Raw genomic sequence first — 21,718 nt, 5'->3', positions numbered from 1 at the left:
AAAGCGATTTCTATTTTATTTAGAATGTAAAAAACACGTTAAATCAAAAGTCAAGCATGGGAAATGGGAACACAAAGCAATAACACATACAAAACAAACTAACACAAGACAAGTTCAACACATCAGAAAAAGATTCGGAAAGTCTGCCAACATTCTGGTAATTTCCTCCCGACACCAGTGATTGTGCTTAGACTTTGAGTAAACACAAACAGATTCAGCCTGAGAGAGAGAGAGAGAGAGACAGGAGGTTCTGCAGACCAGTGGCTGTTCACAACACAGGGTGAGGCACAGTGTGCACAAGTGAAGAATTTACTCAAATGTTCAGAAAATCAAACAATACTTTAATGACAAAATAATACAATATTTTGGGAAGGGATGTCACATGTTGATTTTTTTTTAAGTTGCTAAAAGTGATGAAAGCTGTGGAAACTTTGTTTGGCTTTGGCCCAATGTTCCTCCACTTCAAAACCGTTAACTTCTACATGTGACTGTCTATGAAAGTGCATGTGAGTGTCTTTGCAGGATTGGCACTTTCAGGCACAGCTCACTGTTTCCAGAGATGATTGGCATCTGGTTCTCCATGTGGAAACGCACCAGGTGACCAACACCCAGAAACACCTGATCACGGGTCCGCACCTGCTCACACAAAGACAACAAGGTCAAACATTAGGGCCAGCTGCTACTCGCCTCTCTTCATGCTGTGTGTGTTTGAACATCACAACTCTGACCTGTCCGTGTGGATCGACCAGCAGCAGGTGCCGCACGGTGGCTCCCTCCATCCCGCTGAGGACATACTGACCAGAGGCAGAGCTGCTCTCTCTGACCAGGAAGTCCCCACTGCAGATGAGAAGCCCCTCCGCCTGCTCTCTGCCTAACCTGGGATAAAGGAGAGAAGAGTTACTGAGAAAGGAATAGGGAGATATATATGCTAGCTGACAGACACATTAAGTTGTAATTCACTGGTGGAGGAGCATGTTGATGACCTACCTGCCGTGGAACCAGCCTTCTTCCTGGATCAGGTCCTGGATCCGTGTCCCAGAGAGAGCGGCACACTGTTCAGCACCGACCTCAGGTACCAGTGAGTCTGATGGAGTATAACAAGGAAAAACACAAACAAGAATCAGTTGGTTTTACAAAGTATGAACAAGGATTAAATCTTGGTTTATAATTATTTTGCACCAAATATTTAGCGTTATAAAAATAGGTATTTCTTTATATCTAATTTGACTCAATACTGCTGGTATAAGTGTTACCACTATTAAGTACCCAACTCCAGATTTTTAAAACATTTCTTGTCAACTTCAAAATGGAAGTTGATGTGTTTTAATGGATGCCTTTAGATATTAATCTGAGTGAGTACTTTCAGGAAAAAAAGGTAGACTAAACGTAGTTGAGTTTCATGTTCTCAATGTTAGAGCTGCTATCTTGGGAGTAAAGAAAGCTTGCTGGCCCCATCCTTTATTCTGGTCTGTACTTTTTCCATTGTGGTTTAATCTAATATTACTGGTTTCCTAATTTTATTTTATGTATCATTTTTTTTGAATGGTGCATAAACAGTTATGACCTTTTAACAATAACACAATGAAAAGATGGGGGAAATAAATGGGCTGATGTGAACTTGATCAGATACATAACAAACATATTACATTCAAACATGTAATTAATTAATAAACATTTCTTAAAAAATTACAAAATAAACTTTCGCATGCACAAAGTTCCAATGTATGTCTTTACACACATTCTCATACATCATATGATTTAACTTGGAATGACAGAGTTTTACCTGCAGGTGGAGCTGGAGCTCCTCCTGTGATGGAACAGTTCTCATACAGTGAAACAGGCTGAGCAGAACAAACCTGCAACAGAAATACATGAGTCATACACACAAGACAGATGTGTGTGTGTGCGCGTGCGTGTGTGATGGCTTAAATGTTAGAGACGTGTGACCATGTCCTGAATGTCGCTGACTTAATTGCCAGAATAGCACAATAATTCTGGGAAGTTATTACCAACAACCGAGGTGACCTTGAACAGGGACTTTTAAACTCAGATGCTTCAGCAATTTATTTTTAAATGTGAAATTGTCTAAAAAATGAATTATGCTGTCCACTTGACATGCAGGTCACCCTTGAAAAAAGAGATATTTTGATCTCAAGGGGCTTTCACCTGGTTAAATAAAGGCTACAAACAAACAAACTTGTCTATGATATGGTTGGACTTGATCAGATCGAACTGCTGATAACTGAGTAGACCATCCTCATGTTGAACTCTTACCCTCTGTATTTCGGATGGAACTTGTTTATTCTCCTCCCTTGTGATGCGCAGGTCCTCTATCCCGCCAGTGGGTGGCGTCTTTCCTTGGATCACATTGTAGTAGTCAGAGTGCTCCCTGACTTCAACTTCCTGCTTGGCCTTCTGGTCTGTTATCGTGTCCTCTGGAGCACAGTTTGGAAAGATCCTCACTGCTGACCTGCACACAGAAAGTCACATCATGAAGACATGCTGAGTCTGTAACAGACTGTACACAGACTGTGGTTTATTTAATTCCTTACATTTATTACATTATTTGTAATTATATGTGTTTTTTCTTTCTGAATATTTTCTGGTGTTTTGTGAGATCTTGTGTTTTGACATTGAGGGCCACCGTAGTTTATGTATTTTTCTCTTCTCTGTGTATACATGTAAAAAAAGACACACAAAAAAATCACAGCCTCTATAAAAGGAAGGCATGTTTGATAGGGAAGTTTTGAGGTCCAGTCCTAAGGTGGTCTTCAAGGTAAAGAAAAAGTACATTAACATACCAATAATACAGCGACAATAGACAAATGGATAACCTGGGATTGTTGCAAAGGAGCGATGGCCCGTTGCTGAGAAGTTGGCGGAATCGAGCCTCAAAGGCCTGACCGATGCTGTTAATTACCGCGCCGGCACGACCTCGCGGACACTCCAGGATGTGACATGCTGACGGGGGGGGGGAAGTTCAGAGAAGCCAGAGAGTCAAATGGAAGCTAAACTCATCATTATAGAAAAATAAACCATCTCTTACCTCTCTTATTGACAAGGTCTTTGGCCACATAAGCAATGTAATCTGCCATGTCCTATCATAAAAAAAGAGAGACAAATATAAGTGAGACATAAAGCAAGACTATGTGACGTTTGCCAAACAGTGGCCGCAAATGACAACCATGAGATGATAAAATAAACATAGTGAATACATACATTTTAACAGTAGCACAAGTAGATCAAATAATAATAAAGTCAAACTCTAATGAAATAATTCCATAGCAGTGTCTGTTTAAAGTTTGCTAACATTAGCTAACATAGTCACTATACGGTTCAAAACAAGTTAAGCTGCAGCAGTGTATTGAATTAAGTAAGGATTCCTTTTATTGCACATAAATTGAACTTTCCATTTGTAACAGTAAGAATGTGGTTCCTAAATGTAACACCTATGTACTAGGTTGCTTTCAATGAGGAGTAGAAGATTATATAAATAGAAAAAACAATATCAAATTAATATAGCTGGCATTTTATTAAACAGTCATACAACACTTTCACAAACCCCTCATCCACCCCAGTGAAACCCAATCTGCTATCATGGACAAAACAACAATAATTGAACCCGGGTAGTCTGTAGTTTCTCTCTCTCTCTCTGGTAATCCAATGACCATCAGTCCTTTTTCTGGTGAGTAGAATCCTTTTTCTGGTGAGGAAAAGACAAAAACTGCAGCTCCAAAAACTTCCGTCAGTTCTGCTAGTTCCTGGTTCCCCGCAGCATCAAAAAAGCACATCATCAAACTATTTGAACACTGCCCACACTCTGACCGCCCGTCCACACTACAGCGTCGACAGCGTCGACAACTCCAATCTGCCCATTCACTTTGAATGGGGTGACGTCACGTTGCCTCGCTTTTTCGCCGAACTGAATTGTGGTTAGCAGAGTGGTCCGTCTCCGCCGTCTCCTTCTGACGCCGGAGACGCCGGAGTAGCCAGCGCCAGCCAATCAAATCCTGTTTCGGAAAATCTGACAGCTCAAGCCGTAGCCAATCAAACCGCGTCTAAGCTGGGAGAGATATCCCGCCGTTCATTTCTATATTTCAAAAAAAGATGGAGGTGAAACTAATTATCGCTGTAGCAAATCACCCGGTTTTGTATGACCAGACCCTCTTCACCTACATACAAACCGGAGGAACCAGGCATGGAGGGAGGTGGCAGAGACAGTGGGGGAAACTGGTAGGTTTTCGCCTGTTTGGGGAGTTTATATATATATTGCTCCCATAAAATCCCCGGGGTTTTTTGCTCTGTATGTCGGGGGCGGGAGATTCATGTGATTGGTTGTTGGTCGCATTGCTTGAATAAAATCCCCAAGCTACAGACACGCCCAGCTCCAAGCTTTTTTTGAAGCTGTAGTGTGGACGCTCCGTTACACACACAGGGCCCACACTCAGCTGCCACTCATTAGGCCTCATTAACAACCACACCTGGCCTGCTCTTTCTCTCCTCCCTCATATGCAGACTCTGCTGCACCAGCACTGCCCCAAGTGGGAGCTGCTGTTTATTACAGGGTCTAAAACTCACTGAATTATTTGAGTGGGTTACATTCTCCCCCCCTAAATCTGCATGCATCCTTGCATGTTGCACCCTCCACTATCTCAGAAGTTAAAGGGGTTAACTGGTTTATATAGGGTACAGTGTCAAAGTTGAGAGTTTGGGAGAAAGCCTGATCCAACCCACTTAAGATAGAGGGGGGTTACCTAAGGTTTGATATGTTAGCCTATCAGGAGCTTTTCTTTCTTTGGAGGATCTTCTCAGTACCATTTCCTCTTCATGGGAAGGGACACTACTTTCTGGCTGTGCGTTCTCTTCCCCATTTTCCATTTGTAATCCATTTTTGGTTGTATTTGGGCTACATAACTCATTCAGGTTCACTGGAATGTGAGGGAGACTTTCCTCAGTTCCAACAATCTGATGCTGAGTTGAGTGTTGAATTTGGATTTCTACCCAGTTTTCCTCAACTTTAACTCCATTGGGTTGGAATGCTGGAACTTCAGGATTGAGAGAAGACACATTAAAACTCAAATCCACTTCCTGACTCTCAGAGAGACATTGGTCTTCCATGTGAAAGTCTCTTCCAGCTGTTCCTTCAGTGTGAGGCTCTCCTCCGAATCCACTATTCTCTTGTGTGATCGGGCTACTTTGTTCCTTGTCCATCAATGTGACTGCTGTCTCTTCCATCAGTGTGTCGTAGTGGGAGTAGTACTCAACTTCATCTTCCATGTGAAGCATTTCATCTTCAACCTCAGCGAGAGCTTCAGGAACATCAGGAAGTGAAACTTTACTTGGTTCTTGTTTGGTTTTAGATTTTTGAGGGCATACCCGTTCAACATCAGACGGTAGAAATCCACAGAGCAAAAGCAAGTCTCTGTGTAACACTTTTGCAGGTCCTCCTGTGTTCTCTGGCACCACGACATAGACAGGTGAGTCTTGGATTTGTTTAACCACAGTGTATATGGTTTTACTCCAGCGATCAGCAATTTTATGTTTTCCCCTGAAACTGACGTTTCTTACGAGGACTCGGTCTCCTGCTGCCAGGGTAGATTCTCTTACTTTGTTGTCATACCTCTGTTTGTTCTGAAAAGCATTTTTCCGACTATGTTCAGTAGCTAAACGGTAGCTTTCGATTAGACTTTCGGTCAACTTCTTGACATACTCTGAATGAGATAGTTTGGATCTCTCTGGACTCAGACCAAAGGCAAGGTCAATTGGAAGCCTTGGCTGCCGGCCAAACATGAGTTGATAGGGAGAAAAGCCTGTGGTATCATTTTTTGTGCAATTATATGCATGAACGAGGGGTTGCACAAAATCCCTCCATTTAACTTTGTCTCCTTCTTCAAGTGTTCCCAACATTGCAAGAAGGGTTCTGTTGAATCGCTCCACAGGATTTCCACGTGGATAAGGTGTAGTCCTTGTCTTTTTGATGCTTAGAAGTGAGCAAAGCTCTTTGATCAGGTTTGATTCAAAATCACGACCCTGGTCGCTATGCAATCATTCAGGAAATCCATAGTGGATGAAAAAGTTGTTCCATAGAGCTTTTGCTACCGTCTTTGCTTTTTGATCTGCTGTAGGAACTGTAACAGCATATTTTGTGAAATGATCCGTTATGATCAAGATGTCCTTGGTTCCTCTTCCATCTGGCTCAAGGGAAAGGTAGTCCATGCAGACTAGCTCCAAAGGGCGGCAAGTTCTTATATTCACCAGTGGAGCATTCCTTTCAGCTCGTGCCTTTCTCCTGACACACCTCTCACAAGTCCTGATTTTTTCATTGACATCTACAGCCATCCGTGGCCAATAGAATCGGGCACGAACTAAGTCAAGGGTTCTCTCCACACCCATGTGCCCAACAGCATCGTGGAGGCTTTCAAGTGATGTTTTTCTCTGACTCTTTGGAAGGACAAGCTGATAGGAAGGTTCTCCTTGGCTGATGCATTTTCTGTATAAGACTCCATTGATCATGACCAATTGGTCCAATACTCTCAACATCAGCTGCACTTCTCTGTCTTCCCGCTGCCTTGTTCTGTATGTCAGACGATTTCCTGAATTCAAGATGGCAATTACTCTACTGATGATTTGATCTTGTCCCTGTTCCCGTACCCAGTCTTCAAGTGACATTTGTGGCAATGTACAGGACCCAAGCACATCAGTTTGACGGAAACCTGCTGGTATGGCAGTGACATCAATTGCCAGGCACTCAATAGGTACAGGCTGGATTGCTCCTGGATCTGCACCTGAAGACAACTGATGCCTCTGACACACAGCCTTCACAGCTTCACTTGAGAAATCACTTCCTTTGTCATTTTTCAGGAACTGAGCAATGAACCTCTCAATGCGGTTATCTTCATCCTCAGTACTGAAATCCACTGTGTCTTGGTCATGAGGATGTGGACGTCTGGAAAGAGCATCTGCATCTTGGTTCTTTTTCCCAGCTCTGTACTGGATATTAAAGTCAAAGCTGGAAAGAGCAGCCAACCAACGATGCCCTGCTGCATCAAGTTTTGCAGAAGTCAATATATATGTGAGCGGGTTGTTATCTGTCATGACTGTGAATTTTGCTCCATATAGATAATCGAAGAACTTCTCTGTAACAGTCCACTTAAGAGAGAGGAATTCAAGTTTATGTGCAGGATATCTTCGCTCACATTGGGAGAGTCCCCGGCTTGCATAGGCAACCACTCTCAATTTGCCTTCCTGCTCCTGATACAAGGCGGCACCAAGGCCATTGATGCTTGCGTCGGTGTGCATAATGTATGGTTTCTTGGCGTCTGCAAAACCAAGAATAGGAGCTGTAGTGAGCATGTGAATGAGAGTGTTGTCATTGAAGGGCTTTTTGAAATCCACACACTTTGAGTTTCGGCATGAGTAGGTGGACTTTCGCTTTGGTGGCAGGTACCCAGCTGTTAAGTCAATGAGGAGTTTTGCAATTTTGGAGTAGTCCTTTATAAACCTCCTGTAATATCCAGCAAAACCAAGAAAAGACTTGAGTTCCTTGATGTTATTGGGCCTGGGCCAGGTAGTAAGGGCCGCTATCTTGGCTGGGTCCGTTTCCACTCCTTTTTCTGAAACAACATGGCCTAGATATTTGACAGATGTCCTGAATAATTGACATTTCTTTGGTGAAAGCTTTAAGCCATATTCCTTCAGCCTGTTTAGTACTCTCAGAAGTCGGTCCTCATGTTCCTCGAGTGTGGCAGAGAAAACAATGATGTAGTCAAGAAAGACTTCACTCAAGTTAATGCTACCCACACACTTTTCCATTACTCTTTGAAAAGTACTGGGAGCATTTGTTACTCCCTGCGGCATTCTGTTAAACTCCCAGAATCCCATAGGTGTCACAAAAGCTGTCTTGAACTTGTCTTCCTCCTCCATCTCCACCTGATAATAGCCAGATTTAAGATCCATAATAGAGAACCACTTGGACCCTATTAAGGCTGAGAAAGCTTCCTCAATGTTGGGCAAAGCATATGCATCTTTGATGGTTTGTCGGTTCAGTTTACGGTAGTCGATGCACAACCTGATTTCACCATTATTTTTCTTCACCACAACAATTGGAGAAGCAAAGGGGCTCTCTGATTCACGGATTATGTTAGCTTCTTGAAGTTCTTTTAAATTAAGCCTGACAGCCTCATAATCAGAAGGATGGATCGGCCTGGGTCTTTGTTTAAAGGGAGATGGGTCTGAAAGGCGGATTCGATGTTTGATCTCAGTAGTATGACCATAGTCGAGATCACTATGTGCAAAGGCTTCTGACGCTGCATTTAACTTCTTGGTGATTCTCTCCTTCCACTCTTCAGACAAAGGAGAGTCAGCAAAGTCAAAGGTAAGTGTACTAGAATCAGATACATTCATAGTGTTGCAGGTTGCAGAACCTGATGCAGGATGAGATGGTTCACTTGATGTAGCATTAGCATCATGTGATGGTAATGATGACACAGCTTTGGTAAGAGAGAGCTCAGCAATGATGTGACCTGCAGGTACTGTGATGTCCCTTGCAGTCTCATTTTTTACCAGAACAGGCACCTTGAAGGATGGACATGATGGACTTGTCATGATGTAACTGCAAAAGAAGAGACCACCAGGTAAGTTCGACTGAGGGGGCTCAACCAAGAGTGTCACATCAGCTGCTACAGGGACATGTCTGGCATATCCTGTTAAAGCCACCCTCCCTCCTGCGAGAATGGTGATGCACTTTTTGCTCTGCAGCTTTACAGTCCCAACTCTGCCATTTTGTTGATGTATTTTGTATCTCTGGTATAGATGTTTCACCAGTTGGAAACAATGGCTGGCTCTGGAACTATACTTTCCAAACTTGTTCTGTGCACACTTTGCATACAGAGGGTCCAGTGTATTAGTGCCTATCAACAAAGGAACATCCATGTTTGTTCTATGATCAGGCACAACAAGTGCAAGAGTAAGAACTCTTTCAGCCTTCCCCATGACATCCTCTGGAAAATGGATGTTAGCTTGGACATACCCCAGATAAGGCACTTATTGACCACCAGCGCCCTCTATGTCCAAAAGATCTTGAATAGGGAAGATTGGTCGATGTGAGAGATGGTTTTCATGAAATGACTTTGAAATTGTAGTCACTTGGGAACCGGAATCAAGAAGGCTTACACACTGAACTCCTTCAATAGTGACAGTTGCTGTACACTTGGGGCCTATCAATCCTCTTGGAAGAAGAACATCAGATGACTGAGTTGAAGAATTATTTTTACTGGTAACTGTTTCTCTTTCTTGTTTTTGTATGGGACATTTCAGTTCATCACTGGGTGCAGTTATTCCCTCCACTGCGACCCGGTCCAGTTTAAATGGCCGAATTTGCTCTGCCATTCCTTTTGCCTTGCCTTCAACTCATTGTATTTCTGATCTACCAAGGGTTTATTTGGTGGATTTTCGCAATGTCTTGCTATGTGGCCATCATTGCCACATTTAAAACAGAACCAAGCCCTTGGCCTGGGAGGATGTGTTGCTGCTTGCTGCGCTTGAAGATCTGCTGCTGCTTTAGCACGGGGATATTCCTGAGCTGGATTTGGGTTGTTAGAGTATTGCTGTGTTCTTTGATCTTTCTTCTTGCTGAGCTGCATTTTTAGTTCAGCCACCTGCTTCCTTACATTTTCTGTTTCTGTCATGTACTTCTGGAGTACATTAGCATCATAAGGAAAAACCTCTGGCACAAGCTGCATATTTACAGATGATTTTGTTTTTGTTCCCCCAAAATGACAATGCATACGATCAAGCTTAGAAGCTCTCCTATCTTCTTCTGTATGCAACTGCAGTAAGAAGTCTGAAAAGTCAGGTGGTGTTGCAGAGTTCATTTCTTGCTGTAATGCTAGAAGAAGTAACTGATCCCAACATCCACGACGAAACTGTCTCAACAAGTGTCTGTTTGCTTCTGCATTTGAAATGCCACCTCTCTGTCTAGCTGTGTTCAGCAATGTTTGCAGTCGCTGCAGAAACTCAGAGGCTTTCTCTCCTGTGTTTTGTTGTGTGCCAAGAAACCTTGCAAAGATCTCCTCCCCATCCTCAACTAACCCATATGCTGAGTCGAGAAGTTTGACATAATCACGGGGAGTTGCATGTGGACCTAGCTGTCTTACTAAGCTAGAAGCGGGTGGAAGCAGGCTCTCCAAAATCTTACGTCGCTGGATATCAACAGTGGGGTTATCATGCACCATAAGCTCCACTTCATTTGGGGGCTTAGGATCTCTTCCTGAGAAAGGACGAAGCCATTTGGATCCTGGATTTGATGCATTGGAGCCATCATTCTTAATAACATGCTCTACGATGATCCTTTGAATCTCAGGGGGATTGACAATGCTGTTGTCTGATGCTGCTTTGTTGAATGAATGAGCTTGCTGCAATGATTTTGTCCTACCTCTAGCTTTGGAGGCAAGTACTTTAGAATGCTTTTTCTGGTGAGTAGAATCCTTTTTCTGGTGAGGAAAAGACAAAAACTGCAGCTCCAAAAACTTCCGTCAGTTCTGCTAGTTCCTGGTTCCCCGCAGCATCGAAAAAGCACATCATCAAACAATTTGAACACTGCCCACACTCTTACACACACAGGGCCCACACTCAGCTGCCACTCATTAGGCCTCATTAACAACCACACCTGGCCTGCTCTTCCTCTCCTCCATCATATGCAGACTCTGCTGCACCAGCACTGCCCCAAGTGGGAGCTGCTGTTTATTACAGGGTCTAAAACTCACTGAATTATTTGAGTGGGTTACATAAATTACATAACTCACTTTAAAGATGCTGGTTCCTCTCTGAAGAACCAGCACCTCTCTGAAGAACCAGCACCTTACCGTGGTAGAGCGGTGTGTGTGCCCTGATGAACCTGGGGGCTGTGTTGTCTGGAACCTTGTGTTCCTGGTAGGGTCTCCCATGGCAAATTGGTCTCAGGCAAGGGGCCAGACTAAGATTGGTTCAAAAGACCTCATGAAAGAAAAACCAAGAAGTGAGGATACCCGGCCCGGAGGAAGCCCGGGGTCCCCTTCTGGAGCCAGGCCCAGAAGGAGGACTCGTCGGCGAGCGTCTGGTGGCCGGGCTTGCCACGGAGCCCGGCCGGGCCCAGCCCAAAAAGGCAACGTGGGCAACACCTCCGCTTCTCCGTCCCGCGGGCCCACCACCTACGGGAAACAGCGATGGGGTCGGGTGCGCTGCCAGAAGGGTGGCAGTGAAAGCGGAGGGTCTCGACGGACCAGACCCGGGCGACAGAAGCTGGCTTTGGGGACGTGGAACGTCACCTCTCTGGGGGGGAAGGAGCCGGAGCTTGTGCGGGAGGTGGAGCGTTACCAGTTGGATCTGGTTGGGCTCGCCTCTACGCACAGCGTCGGCTCTGGAACCTTACTTCTGGATAGGGGTTGGACTCTATTCTTCTCCGGAGTTGCTCAAGGTGTGAGGCGCCGGGCGGGTGTGGGGATACTCACAAGTTCCCGGTTAGGTGCTTCGTTGTTGGAGTTTACCCCAGTGGACGAAAGGGTCGCCTCCCTACGCCTGCGGGTTATGGGGGGGGAAAACTCTGACTGTTGTGTGTGCTTATGCACCCAACAGCAGTTCAGAGTATACGGCCTTCTTGGAGACCCTGGAAAGAGTCCTGTATGGGGCTCCTGAAGGGGACTCTTTAATCTTGCTGGGAGACTTCAACACACATGTGGGCAATGATGGAGACTAGGGGTGTAACGGTTCACAGAATTCACGGTTCGGTACGTACCTCGGTTTGGGGGTCACGGTTCAGTACGGGTTCGGTACAACAAGAAAAAGCGAAAATAAAGTCCCAAATGCATTATTCTAGGTTTGTTGTTATTTATTTTTGAACAGTAGTGCAAGTTTCAGTTTAAAAATAAGGAACTCTAACATTTTGAATAATTAACTTTATTACACCGTTAAAAACAAACCACAAACAGTACCACACACACTCAGATGGCCATATTATCTATAATGGCTGATGTCAAACAAAAAGGTTTCATCGAGCTGTAAAACTAAAATGAATGTCTTGAAAATATTACATCATAAATAATAAGAAATTGTTTCAAGGGCGCATAGCCGTTGAAATATATATGCCAAAAGCTTCCATTTTGGTCTCACGGCTTTCATGTCTATTGGTTATTATTAAAAACAGCGGGGATCAGCTGCTGAACTGCTGTTGTCTTTTGCCGGGCTCCGGCGATCTGGGTGATGCCTTCTGATATGATTTAGCATGTTTGGCATATGTCGCCATTAGCATACCGCACCGCTATCGAACAACGTCGAAACACCGTCCTCGTCCGATCCACCACTCGCACTCCATCGTTATTGTAGTCCACAGGGAACCCGAAATGTTCCCACACAGCTGATTTAAAAGAAGCAGGTGGGTTCTAGCTTCTCTGTGTTATCTGAAATCGCCATACTAACTTTTCTTCTTCTTCTATTTTGTTCGTTTTGTTGTTGTGTTTCTTCTTGTTCTTCATTTGTTGTTTAAGAGCGGCTCGCAAACAGCTTTTAGGCGCAATACCGCCCCTTAGATTATAAATAGTGTAATGGATACTGCCCTGAATGACACACCTTTTTCCCACTCGTAAAAAAAAGGCGTATTCGTCGTGTGACTGCATGTGCCGAACCGTGACGTCCGAACCGTGACGGTACGGGACGAATACCGATACCGTTACACCCCTAATGGAGACACTTGGAGGGGCGTGATTGGGAGGAACGGCCCCCTGATCTGAACCGGAGTGGTGGTTTGTTACTGGACTTCTGTGCTAGTCATGGATTGGCCATAACAAGCACCATGTTCGAACATAAGGATGCTCATAAGTGTACGTGGTACCAGAGCACCCTAGGCAGAATTTCGTTAACATATCATCAGACCTGAGGCCGTATGTTTTGGACACTCGGCTAAAGAGAGGGGCGGAGTTGTCAACTGATCACCATCTGGTGGTGAGTTGGGTCGAGTGGCGGGGGAAGCCTCTGGATAGACCTGGTAAGCACAAAAGTGTAGTTCGGGTGAACTGGGAACGTCTGGAGGAGGCCCAAGTTCAGGAGGCCTTCAACTCACACCTCCGGGGGAGATTTTCGGGCATTCCTGTGGAGGTTGGGGACATTGAACCAGAGTGGTCAGTGTTCAAAGCCTCCATTACCGAAGCCGCGGCAGGGAGCTGTGGTCTCAAGGTCCTAGGTGCCTCAAGGGGCGGTAACCCTCGAACCTCCTGGTGGACACCGGTGGTCAGGGAAGACGTCCGACTGAAGAAGGAGGCCTTCAGGGATTTGTTATGCCGGGGGACTCCCGAGGCAGTTGCAAGGTACCGACAGGCCCGAAGGGCAGCAGCCTCAGCCGTGGCCGAGGCAAAGCAGCGGATGTGGGAGAAGTTCGGAGAAGACATGGAGAAGGACTTTCGGACGCCCAGAAATGCTGAAGGCTCTGGGTGTTGAGGGACTGTCATGGTTGACACGTCTCATCAACGTTGCGTGGAAGTCGGAAACAGTACCAAAGGAGTGGCAGACCGGGGTGGTGGTTCCCCTTTTCAAAAAGGGGGATCAGAGGGTGTGTGCCAATTACAGAGGCATCACACTACTCAGCCTGCCCGGGAAAGTTTACTCTAAGGTACTTGAAAGGAGGGTCAGGCCGATTGTCGAACCTCAGATTGAGGAGGAACAATGCGGATTCCGTCCTGGTCGTGGAACGATGGATCAGCTTTTTACTCTCACAAGGATCCTGGAGGGGGCCCGGCCACCAGACGCTTGCCGACGAGTCCTCCTTCTGGGCCTGGCTCCAGAAAGGGACCCCGGGCTTCCTCCGGGCCGGGTATCCTCACTTCTTGCACAGTCATCATGACCAATTATATTTGTGCAAAAATAATTTCAATACAAGCCTTAAAAACTATGTACTCGCATCTGTTTTTATATTGCAGTCATATAGTATGTACTCCTAATACACCTTTAAGGCTCTAAACTCTAAGGTTATCCTAAAGTCGTAAGGATTTGATAAAAAGCTTTTATTCTGAAGTTTGTGTCCAACATTTCAGTTCCAGGGTCTTGATAAATACTTGCTTTGTACCACCAATTAAAAGTTGATTAAAAGATTCAAGAGTTGGGGATGGGAAATAATTCAATCGTCCACAAATGGCAGCAAACCAAGCGGTAATCAAACCAAATCTAATTATGTACTGTGTGTGCATGGGTGTTTGTTTCCTTTTTTGCTCATAAACAAGTTTGTACATGTGCAAGATTAGAAATGGACCTTACCGGATCTCCTCCTGAGGCGAATGAAATGGCCTGCATGGGGTGGTGGGCAATCTTCGAAGAAAGAGAAGAGAGAGAAAAAACAGGGCAAAATTATTATTATTTTAATAATCTATGTCTTAATAAAAAGAGAATGTGAAAGTTTACATTTTGTTTGTTGTAGCAGTCACCTGTAAGGAGGAGGCAGCAATTAGGGTCACACTGTCTGTGGACACAGTGAGGATGATCCTGCTACCTGAAAACTGCAGGTTGATCTGACCCAGAAGAGCAGACAGTCCCTTGCAGACAGGCTGATGATGACATAAATCTGTTATTTTAGTTCTGTCTGTGTTGATTGCAGTGTGTGTGTGTGTGTGTGTGTGTGTGTGTGTGTGTGTGTGTGTGTGTGTGTGTGTGTGTGTGTGTGTGTGTGTGTGTGTGTGTGTGTGTGTGTGTGTGTGTGTGCGCCTTACTCTTTTGGTTTTCACTGCTGTCTTGGCGGATGTCTGCTCACACAGTCTGCTGATTGCCTCCCTGCACCCACACACACACACACACACACACACACACACACACACACACACACACACACCAACAAACATGCACGCACACGCACACACACACACACACACACACACACACACACACACACACACACACACACACACACACACACACACACACACACACACACACACACACACACTTGTAAATATGTTATCCGGTGCGACCGGCTGACATGTGACTAGCATGTGAGAACATGAGATAAAGAAAACTGCATCACAAGAAGCTCAGCTACAGTATATTAGAGAAATGAAAATACAATTAATTTCAAGACTTTTACTTTAGTATTGTTACTACTGTTTTCTTAGATAAATGATCTGAGTAAGTCTTCCACCACTGCTTGTACTGCTTTACAGGGAATTAATGCAGTTTTTTAACGTTGTTTATTTAAGTTATTTATGATTTAAATGTTCGCTAATAAACATACACAAATTGATAAAGACTGAAGTACCCAGCAATCTCAGAGGTATGTCATTGGTAGATAACAATTACGATTCTTTATAAGGTGAAAGCAGAAATACATTAATATAAGCATACTCCATTAATCCTGCATTCAAAATACACAAGTATTATCAGCCAGATTGGCTGTTTAAATAAAGCTATAGCTGTCAGAGAACTGACACTTGGGTCAGCGAGGCCAAACCATACAAACCATTCACTCTGAAGTAACACCCTGTTATCTAGGAAGAATACTTTTTATTCCACGAATTGCCTTTCTTCGCCTTGAAAGCTAATTGTATATAATGGATTACGGTATTTACCCCTGTCCCTCTCTCTCTTAATAAGACTATGAGAGATCATTAGGAGGAAATTCATCTAATTGGATTTTCTTCCACATCATTCAGCAGTATTGTTGTGAACAGACCTAGCTGTGTCCTTCGGCGTTTTGGCATCCTGCACAAGTATGTCAATATTAAATGATGAAGAGAAAGCCCCGGTTTATGAAAGATTAAACATTTAATTTGATTTCCCTCTTTGAAACATGTTTTCAAATGAATCACACAATATATTTCTAAAAAGAGTTTCCTCTTCTTCTTTTTTAAATTTGTATTATTGCATAGTTTTACTCCATAATCATGTCAGCAATTAATTGTATGGATGTGCGTGTGCAACTGTGCATTGTCATTTATGTGTGTGTGTGTGTGTGTGTGTGTGTGTGTGTGTGTGTGTGTGTGTGTGTGTGTGTGTGTGTGTGTGTGTGTGTGTGTGTGTGTGTGTGTGTGTGTGTGTGTGTGTGTGTGTGTGTGTGTGTGTGTGTGTGTGTGTGTGTGTGTGTGTGTGTGTGTGTGTGTGTTTGGTAGTGGAAGAACCTCCTACCGTGTGACTTTCATTCTCGTATCAAAGTCGAGGGTTCTCATGGACTGGGTCACCTCCACACTGCCCATGTACTGGAAAACACAACCGAACACACAAAGTTACTCAGTGATTACAATGTAAAATAAAACACGTAGTAACAAGCAATAAATAAATCTCATGTGGGCAATGCTTCCGTCCTGTTCCTCCTCAATTTAAGTATCATTAAAACATGTGAAGATGAAGAAGTGGGACAGGCTGTTGTCTGCCATTCAAACTCTACTCTCCGGTCCTACTTTATGATCCTAGAGCTGCTGTGATTGATACGGTGCTGCACTTGATTCTGGGCTATAACTATAACCCAAGCAGTGCACATGTTTGTTTTGTATGAACTTCCTGATGACCTCAACAATCCAAATGTATTAACTGACTGCTTGAGGAGCAGTACACTTTCAGTCTTTGATCAAAGGTTTAGGAATCACTTTTGCTGCACTTTCAACTAAGGAATAGAAACAATCTCACTAAAGTAAGCAAAGGTACGGCATGTCATGCATTTGTTTTCTCTCTTTTAACTGCATAATAAATTAGTAAAATGAAACTAAAAACAAGCGTACAGGACCTTAGTGTTAAGATCAGCATGCTCATATGCTCGCAGGAGCAATGGTAACATACTGATGTTTAGATGATTTAACGTTCACTGTCTAATTTATCACGTTAGCATTCTAACATTTGTCCATTAGAACAAATACAATAATAAAATACCACTACAGCAGAGACTGAATTTCATTCGTTTTTTTGTGATTTGGTCATAAATCAAATTATTGGACAAATTAATGAAGCTGCTCAATACTGAGGGGGACATATATGTCAAACCATTTCATGCTAAACCGTCCAATAGTTGAGGAGAACTTTAACATAAAACCTTATGATGGCACAAAATGACAAGGTATTAATTATGATTGATCAGAAATCAACCAAAGGATAAGGAAACCTTTGACATACTAGTTGTTATAGAGGACAAATGTTTAGAATCCAGACTCAGAACAATTAATCTGCTGCAAATACATCCAAGATTTTTCAATACATAACAATTAACTAAAAAACTAAAATGTTACCTTTGTGGTGCTAAATAAATCAGGAGATCAGTGACCTCATCCTCGGAGGACCACTACTGTCTGTACTTTGTGTTTTGTGCTAATCTTTCTTATATATTTCTGAGATATTTCATTCTGGGCCAAAGTGGTGGACAGACTACCATCATGTGACATCACTAGCATGACTATAGAGATGTATTCTGTGTATATTCTGTGTGTAGATATGAGAGTGGCCTTTTCCCTGTGATTTCTAAAATAAGTTGTACATTTGGGATATCTTGACATTTAGTTTATACAACATTTAGGCCACATGCTTGGATACACTTTAGCCAGGCCCACTTCTATTGGCCATGAGCTCTAGCAGAGCAGACGCCATAGGCTGGAGGCAGGATGAGTAAATCCACTGATGAAGACCAGACTTAAATCAATGTGTGTGTGGCTGGGATGAGTGGGAGTGTGTAATGTGTGTGTGTGCTTGTTTATAAAGGACAATCAAACAGTCCATTTTCATTTCCATCAGTGGTCAGCTCCTAATCACCCATGCGGACACACCTCCGGTTCTAGGACAGCTTGGGCTGATGCTGATTGATCACACACACACACACACACACACACACACACACACACACACACACACACACACACACACACACACACACACACACACCACACACACACACACACACACACACACACACACACACACACACACACACACACACACACACACACACACACACACACACACACACACACACACACACACACACACACACACACACACAGAGAGAGAGTAGCAAAGCAGATCCAGAGAGGAGCAGAGAGCCAGCATGAGTCACTACTGCCAACACAGGAAGCTCTTTCTGAGAGGGAGGGGATGAAAGTGAGTGTGATGGTGTGGATGGAGCACAGGGAGACAGAGTGCGTCTATTTGTGTGTGCGTGTGTGTGTCCTGTGCTCACATGAATGTGTTTGTGTTAGCACTATATGGAACTAAACTGCGTACCTGCCTTAACCATCCAGTGAGACCCTGGATAAGAAGTTAGCTGCACTTTATGCACAGTAAAGATAAGTTTGACACAAATTGTATTGTATTTTAGATATAACACATTTTAAAGTCACATGCATATTAGTCTGGTGTGTAACATCCCACACACTCTTGCAGTCTTCTACACAATAAAATGTGTGTTAGTCCAGAGGAGAGTGTATTCATGCCCTGTTAATAGTTATTATGTGATAAGTACCTTGATGTGATGGTGAACCACTCTGTTTGCCGTCCCCACCGCTGTACAGTCCTCTCCTGCAGAGGATGTCTTCATATGGGACAGACCGTCTCTGTGATGTGAGCAAGGAGGACAGCCAGGGGTCCAGGAGAGACTGTCCATCTGATGCAGCGTGATTGGTCTTTTTGTGCAGCTGAGGGCAGAGCGAGTCTGGCCATCCGATAGGGGCACTGAATGTTGAAAACAAAATCTCTGGTTAGGCCCTGAGCCCCACTCTGCTCTGGACAAGGGTGTGTCATCAGTGGTTCTGCCCCGGGCTCTGTTTGTCTGTCCCCTCAGGCCCTGCAGGGAAATAGGACTCTGCAATCGGATGTTAGCCACACGGGGGATGAAGTCCCTCAGTGTGGACGGGCCGTGGTGTGTAGGCGTCCCAGGATCCAGATGGGCAAAGTCAGAGTCTAAGCAAATGTCCCTCTTTAGGGTGAGCATTCTTTGGGGCTGGTCCTCGAGAGACGTCAGTGAATCGTTGCGCAGACGACTGTATTTGGTGCGCTTCAGCATGCCTGTAAAAGATGAAAAAGAAAGTGTGACAATAAGGTATGAAGCACAGTGATTCTCATTGTATGCATGTAGTGATAAAAGTGAGGAGCTACCTGGTAAAAGTTGTTTCTGTGATTTGAACCTGGGTAAACTTTGCTCTCTCATACTCAGGAAACTGGAAAAAGGAGAGCACTTGGACAAATAGAAATCCTGCCAAGAATTAGATACAAAATCATTACAGTAGAATAACACACATAGGATTGACCTGATAACTTAGATTTGAATAGCAGTACAAAGTAAAAGGCTTTAGGTTGCTTTTTTTGTTTGAAAAAGGTTTTTAGCTGCTGGCATTCTCTGTCCTCGGATAAATACAGTACGTTACGGAAGATTCAACTCACCAGACTAGGGATGTCCTGTGTAGTCTAGAGTCCAGTCTGCTCTGCTATAGTCGTGCTGAGTACCGTCCCATCATCATGACCCACACTTCCAGCCCTGCTTCACCTGTACATCAACTTTCCTCCCCTCTGTATTTTTCTTTCCGAGGAGCAGCAGAATTGTGCAGCTTTTATGAATGAACTTTTCTCTTTTTTTTTATGAATGAGAGGCTCTCGTTCACTTCCTCTGTCTCTCTCTATGACGGTGCATGCAGATGAATATGTGAATGGAGCGGTGAACAGATTGACAGACTGCCCCTAAGGCTCTTTGCCCCTCCCTCACCCATAAACTACCATCCAATCACAGGCGGGTAGGGTGACTCATGCTGTGCACTCATGCTGCGCGCACACACACACACACACACACACACACACACACACACACACACACACACACACACACACACACACACACACACACACACACACACACACACACACACACACACACACACACACACACAAAATACAGTACATGAGTGCTCTATTCCTCTTTTCTAGCATCAGTTGCACTTCAGTGATGCTGTTAATGTGTGTTATTAAAACACTCTATATCTCCCTAGAAATGTGTTTCTTAATAGAATAGGGATTAATAGTTTTTGTAGAAATAGATCACATTGACTTGATTTATAGTATGCCATATAGTAAGCTTAGTGCAAGTATTATTCAAATGGCCTGCATGAATCACAAGAGGAAGGAGATTTAACAGAATTATTTGCATTTTCAGTTTCTATTCAGAGCAATATGCAAGACAGGTGCCGGCAGAGAAGATGAATATCTAACAACAACAACAACAACAACAACAACAACAACAACAGTGTGAGTGTGGAAATGCTTCCTTATTTAGATCACAGATTTCATTTAACTAAATATAAGCATTACTAAATAAGTATTAATGACTTGCAGATTTGTCTTGGTAACTTGAAAACGGCACACTTGTGAATAAACTGGATGTCATACATGAAAATGACAAGGTTTCATGTCTGAGTGCATCAAATAGTGTATAACAGAGTTTTGTCCCTTCCTAGTGGTTGTTTAAAAAAAATTGCTTTACCGTCATACAACAAAGAAAAAGCCTTACCTCTCCCATTTGAGCACCTGGAAACACAGAACATTTGGCACTTTTGCTTGAAAAGAAACTGAAAAGATGTATCGGTTTTCAAGCTAGTTGCAGAGTCTCTTTCTGTATTAGCTCAAATGGGGCGAAGCCTGCGAGCTAGTTCATGCAGTCAACTCGAGCACCTATCATACATTAACATGTGACGCACCTCGTCCCTCTCACAACCAACCAAACACATTCTCCTAAACATGCCGCTCTATTTAAGCTGCCAGGTCTTCCTGCCTCTGCCTCGCTATGCTGCCACTGCTGTGTTCACTTGCTATTGCTGCGTTCATGTTCCTGCTGCTGTGTTTCATGCTGCTGCTGCTGCTGCTGCTGCTTGCCTGCCCCACCACCACCCCAGCTTCCACCTGTAGGCTCGGGGGATAGTTATCTAATCATCACTCAATGTTCTTTGTAAAACTGTGGAGTGATGAGGCACGAGCCTAGACGCCAAACTCAAACTATATGCTGCTTCTAATAAACATATTAAGAAACACGTGAGTTGTCTGACTGAACTAATATAACTGTCATGCTCATTAAATAGTCAACAGTGGACAAAACACAAGGCATTATTTAAATGGTTTACTTAAACAACATTTTAATGATGTTAATCATCAGTTATAGGTTAAGAGTGATAACAGGATTATGAGAAACAGCCTATAACAATGTTGCTAGTGATGAGTCTCCAGGAGACGGTCTTAAATATCCATATAAAGACGAGGAACACGCTGAAAAAATTACTTCATTGAACCGTTTTTTGTTCACATTAGTTACAAGACTTTACCAGTACTGTATTTACATGGTGCAAAGAAACACACTTGCTGTGAATTAAACATACTTCAAACACTTTGATGGAAGTCATAGCAAAGGCCTACACAGAGGGTACCTGCAATCAAACTAGAAATACTTTCATAGTCCCAAGTATGATATTCAGTATACTGTCACATCCCATCTCAGGGCTTCACATTGCATACAGCGGGGCATACTGCGTTTACACACACCACATCGTCATTGGCTGGCTGAAATCTCACCATGATTCATTATCAAACTGGATTCCAACTGTTTAAAAGTTAAAAGTATCAAATGGCTTTAAGAACAGGATGATTGTATTTTTCAATACAATGGAAAAATCAAAATATCTTTTGTACACTTGTATTTACAAGGGTTTATCATTAGTATTTGTATGACTTTGTGAGGACTTGTTTGACTTCTGGT

General features: G+C 43.6%; 1 protein-coding gene across 1 annotated transcript; it reads right to left on the bottom strand.

The window, feature by feature from the left end:
* Positions 1-320: 320 nt before the first annotated feature.
* Positions 321-19,585, bottom strand: LOC117466482 (SHC-transforming protein 1-like). Its single transcript, XM_034109746.1, has 14 exons — positions 19,366-19,585; positions 19,081-19,177; positions 18,449-18,990; positions 16,135-16,205; positions 14,727-14,787; positions 14,445-14,564; positions 14,278-14,328; positions 3,047-3,098; positions 2,835-2,961; positions 2,275-2,470; positions 1,784-1,856; positions 988-1,084; positions 729-876; positions 321-636 (listed from the first exon to the last, which is right to left on the bottom strand). The coding sequence occupies exons 2-14, from the start codon at positions 19,130-19,132 to the stop codon at positions 493-495; spliced, it is 1,734 nt and encodes a 577-aa protein (XP_033965637.1). The 5' UTR covers positions 19,133-19,177; positions 19,366-19,585; the 3' UTR covers positions 321-492.
* Positions 19,586-21,718: the final 2,133 nt, after the last annotated feature.

This window comes from Pseudochaenichthys georgianus, chromosome 3 (assembly GCF_902827115.2).
Source record: "Pseudochaenichthys georgianus chromosome 3, fPseGeo1.2, whole genome shotgun sequence".
In the NCBI taxonomy this organism is placed as follows: domain Eukaryota; kingdom Metazoa; phylum Chordata; class Actinopteri; order Perciformes; family Channichthyidae; genus Pseudochaenichthys; species Pseudochaenichthys georgianus.
The sequence above is the reverse complement of the archived record's forward strand: the minus strand, read 5'-3'. Positions and strand labels throughout refer to the sequence as shown.

What these genes read in the sequence shown, in the direction of transcription:
- LOC117466482 (XM_034109746.1), bottom strand. Translation starts at nt 19,132, where the DNA reads ATGAGAGAGCAAAGTTTACCCAGGTTCAAATCACAGAAACAACTTTTA. An exon ending in ACGAGAATGAAAGTCACACG is followed by an intron (nt 14,788 to 16,134) that starts GTAGGAGGTTCT and finishes GTGTGGGTGCAG; the next exon opens with GGAGGCAATCAGCAGACTGT. An exon ending in AGACCTTGTCAATAAGAGAG is followed by an intron (nt 2,962 to 3,046) that starts GTAAGAGATGGT and finishes CCCCCCCGTCAG; the next exon opens with CATGTCACATCCTGGAGTGT.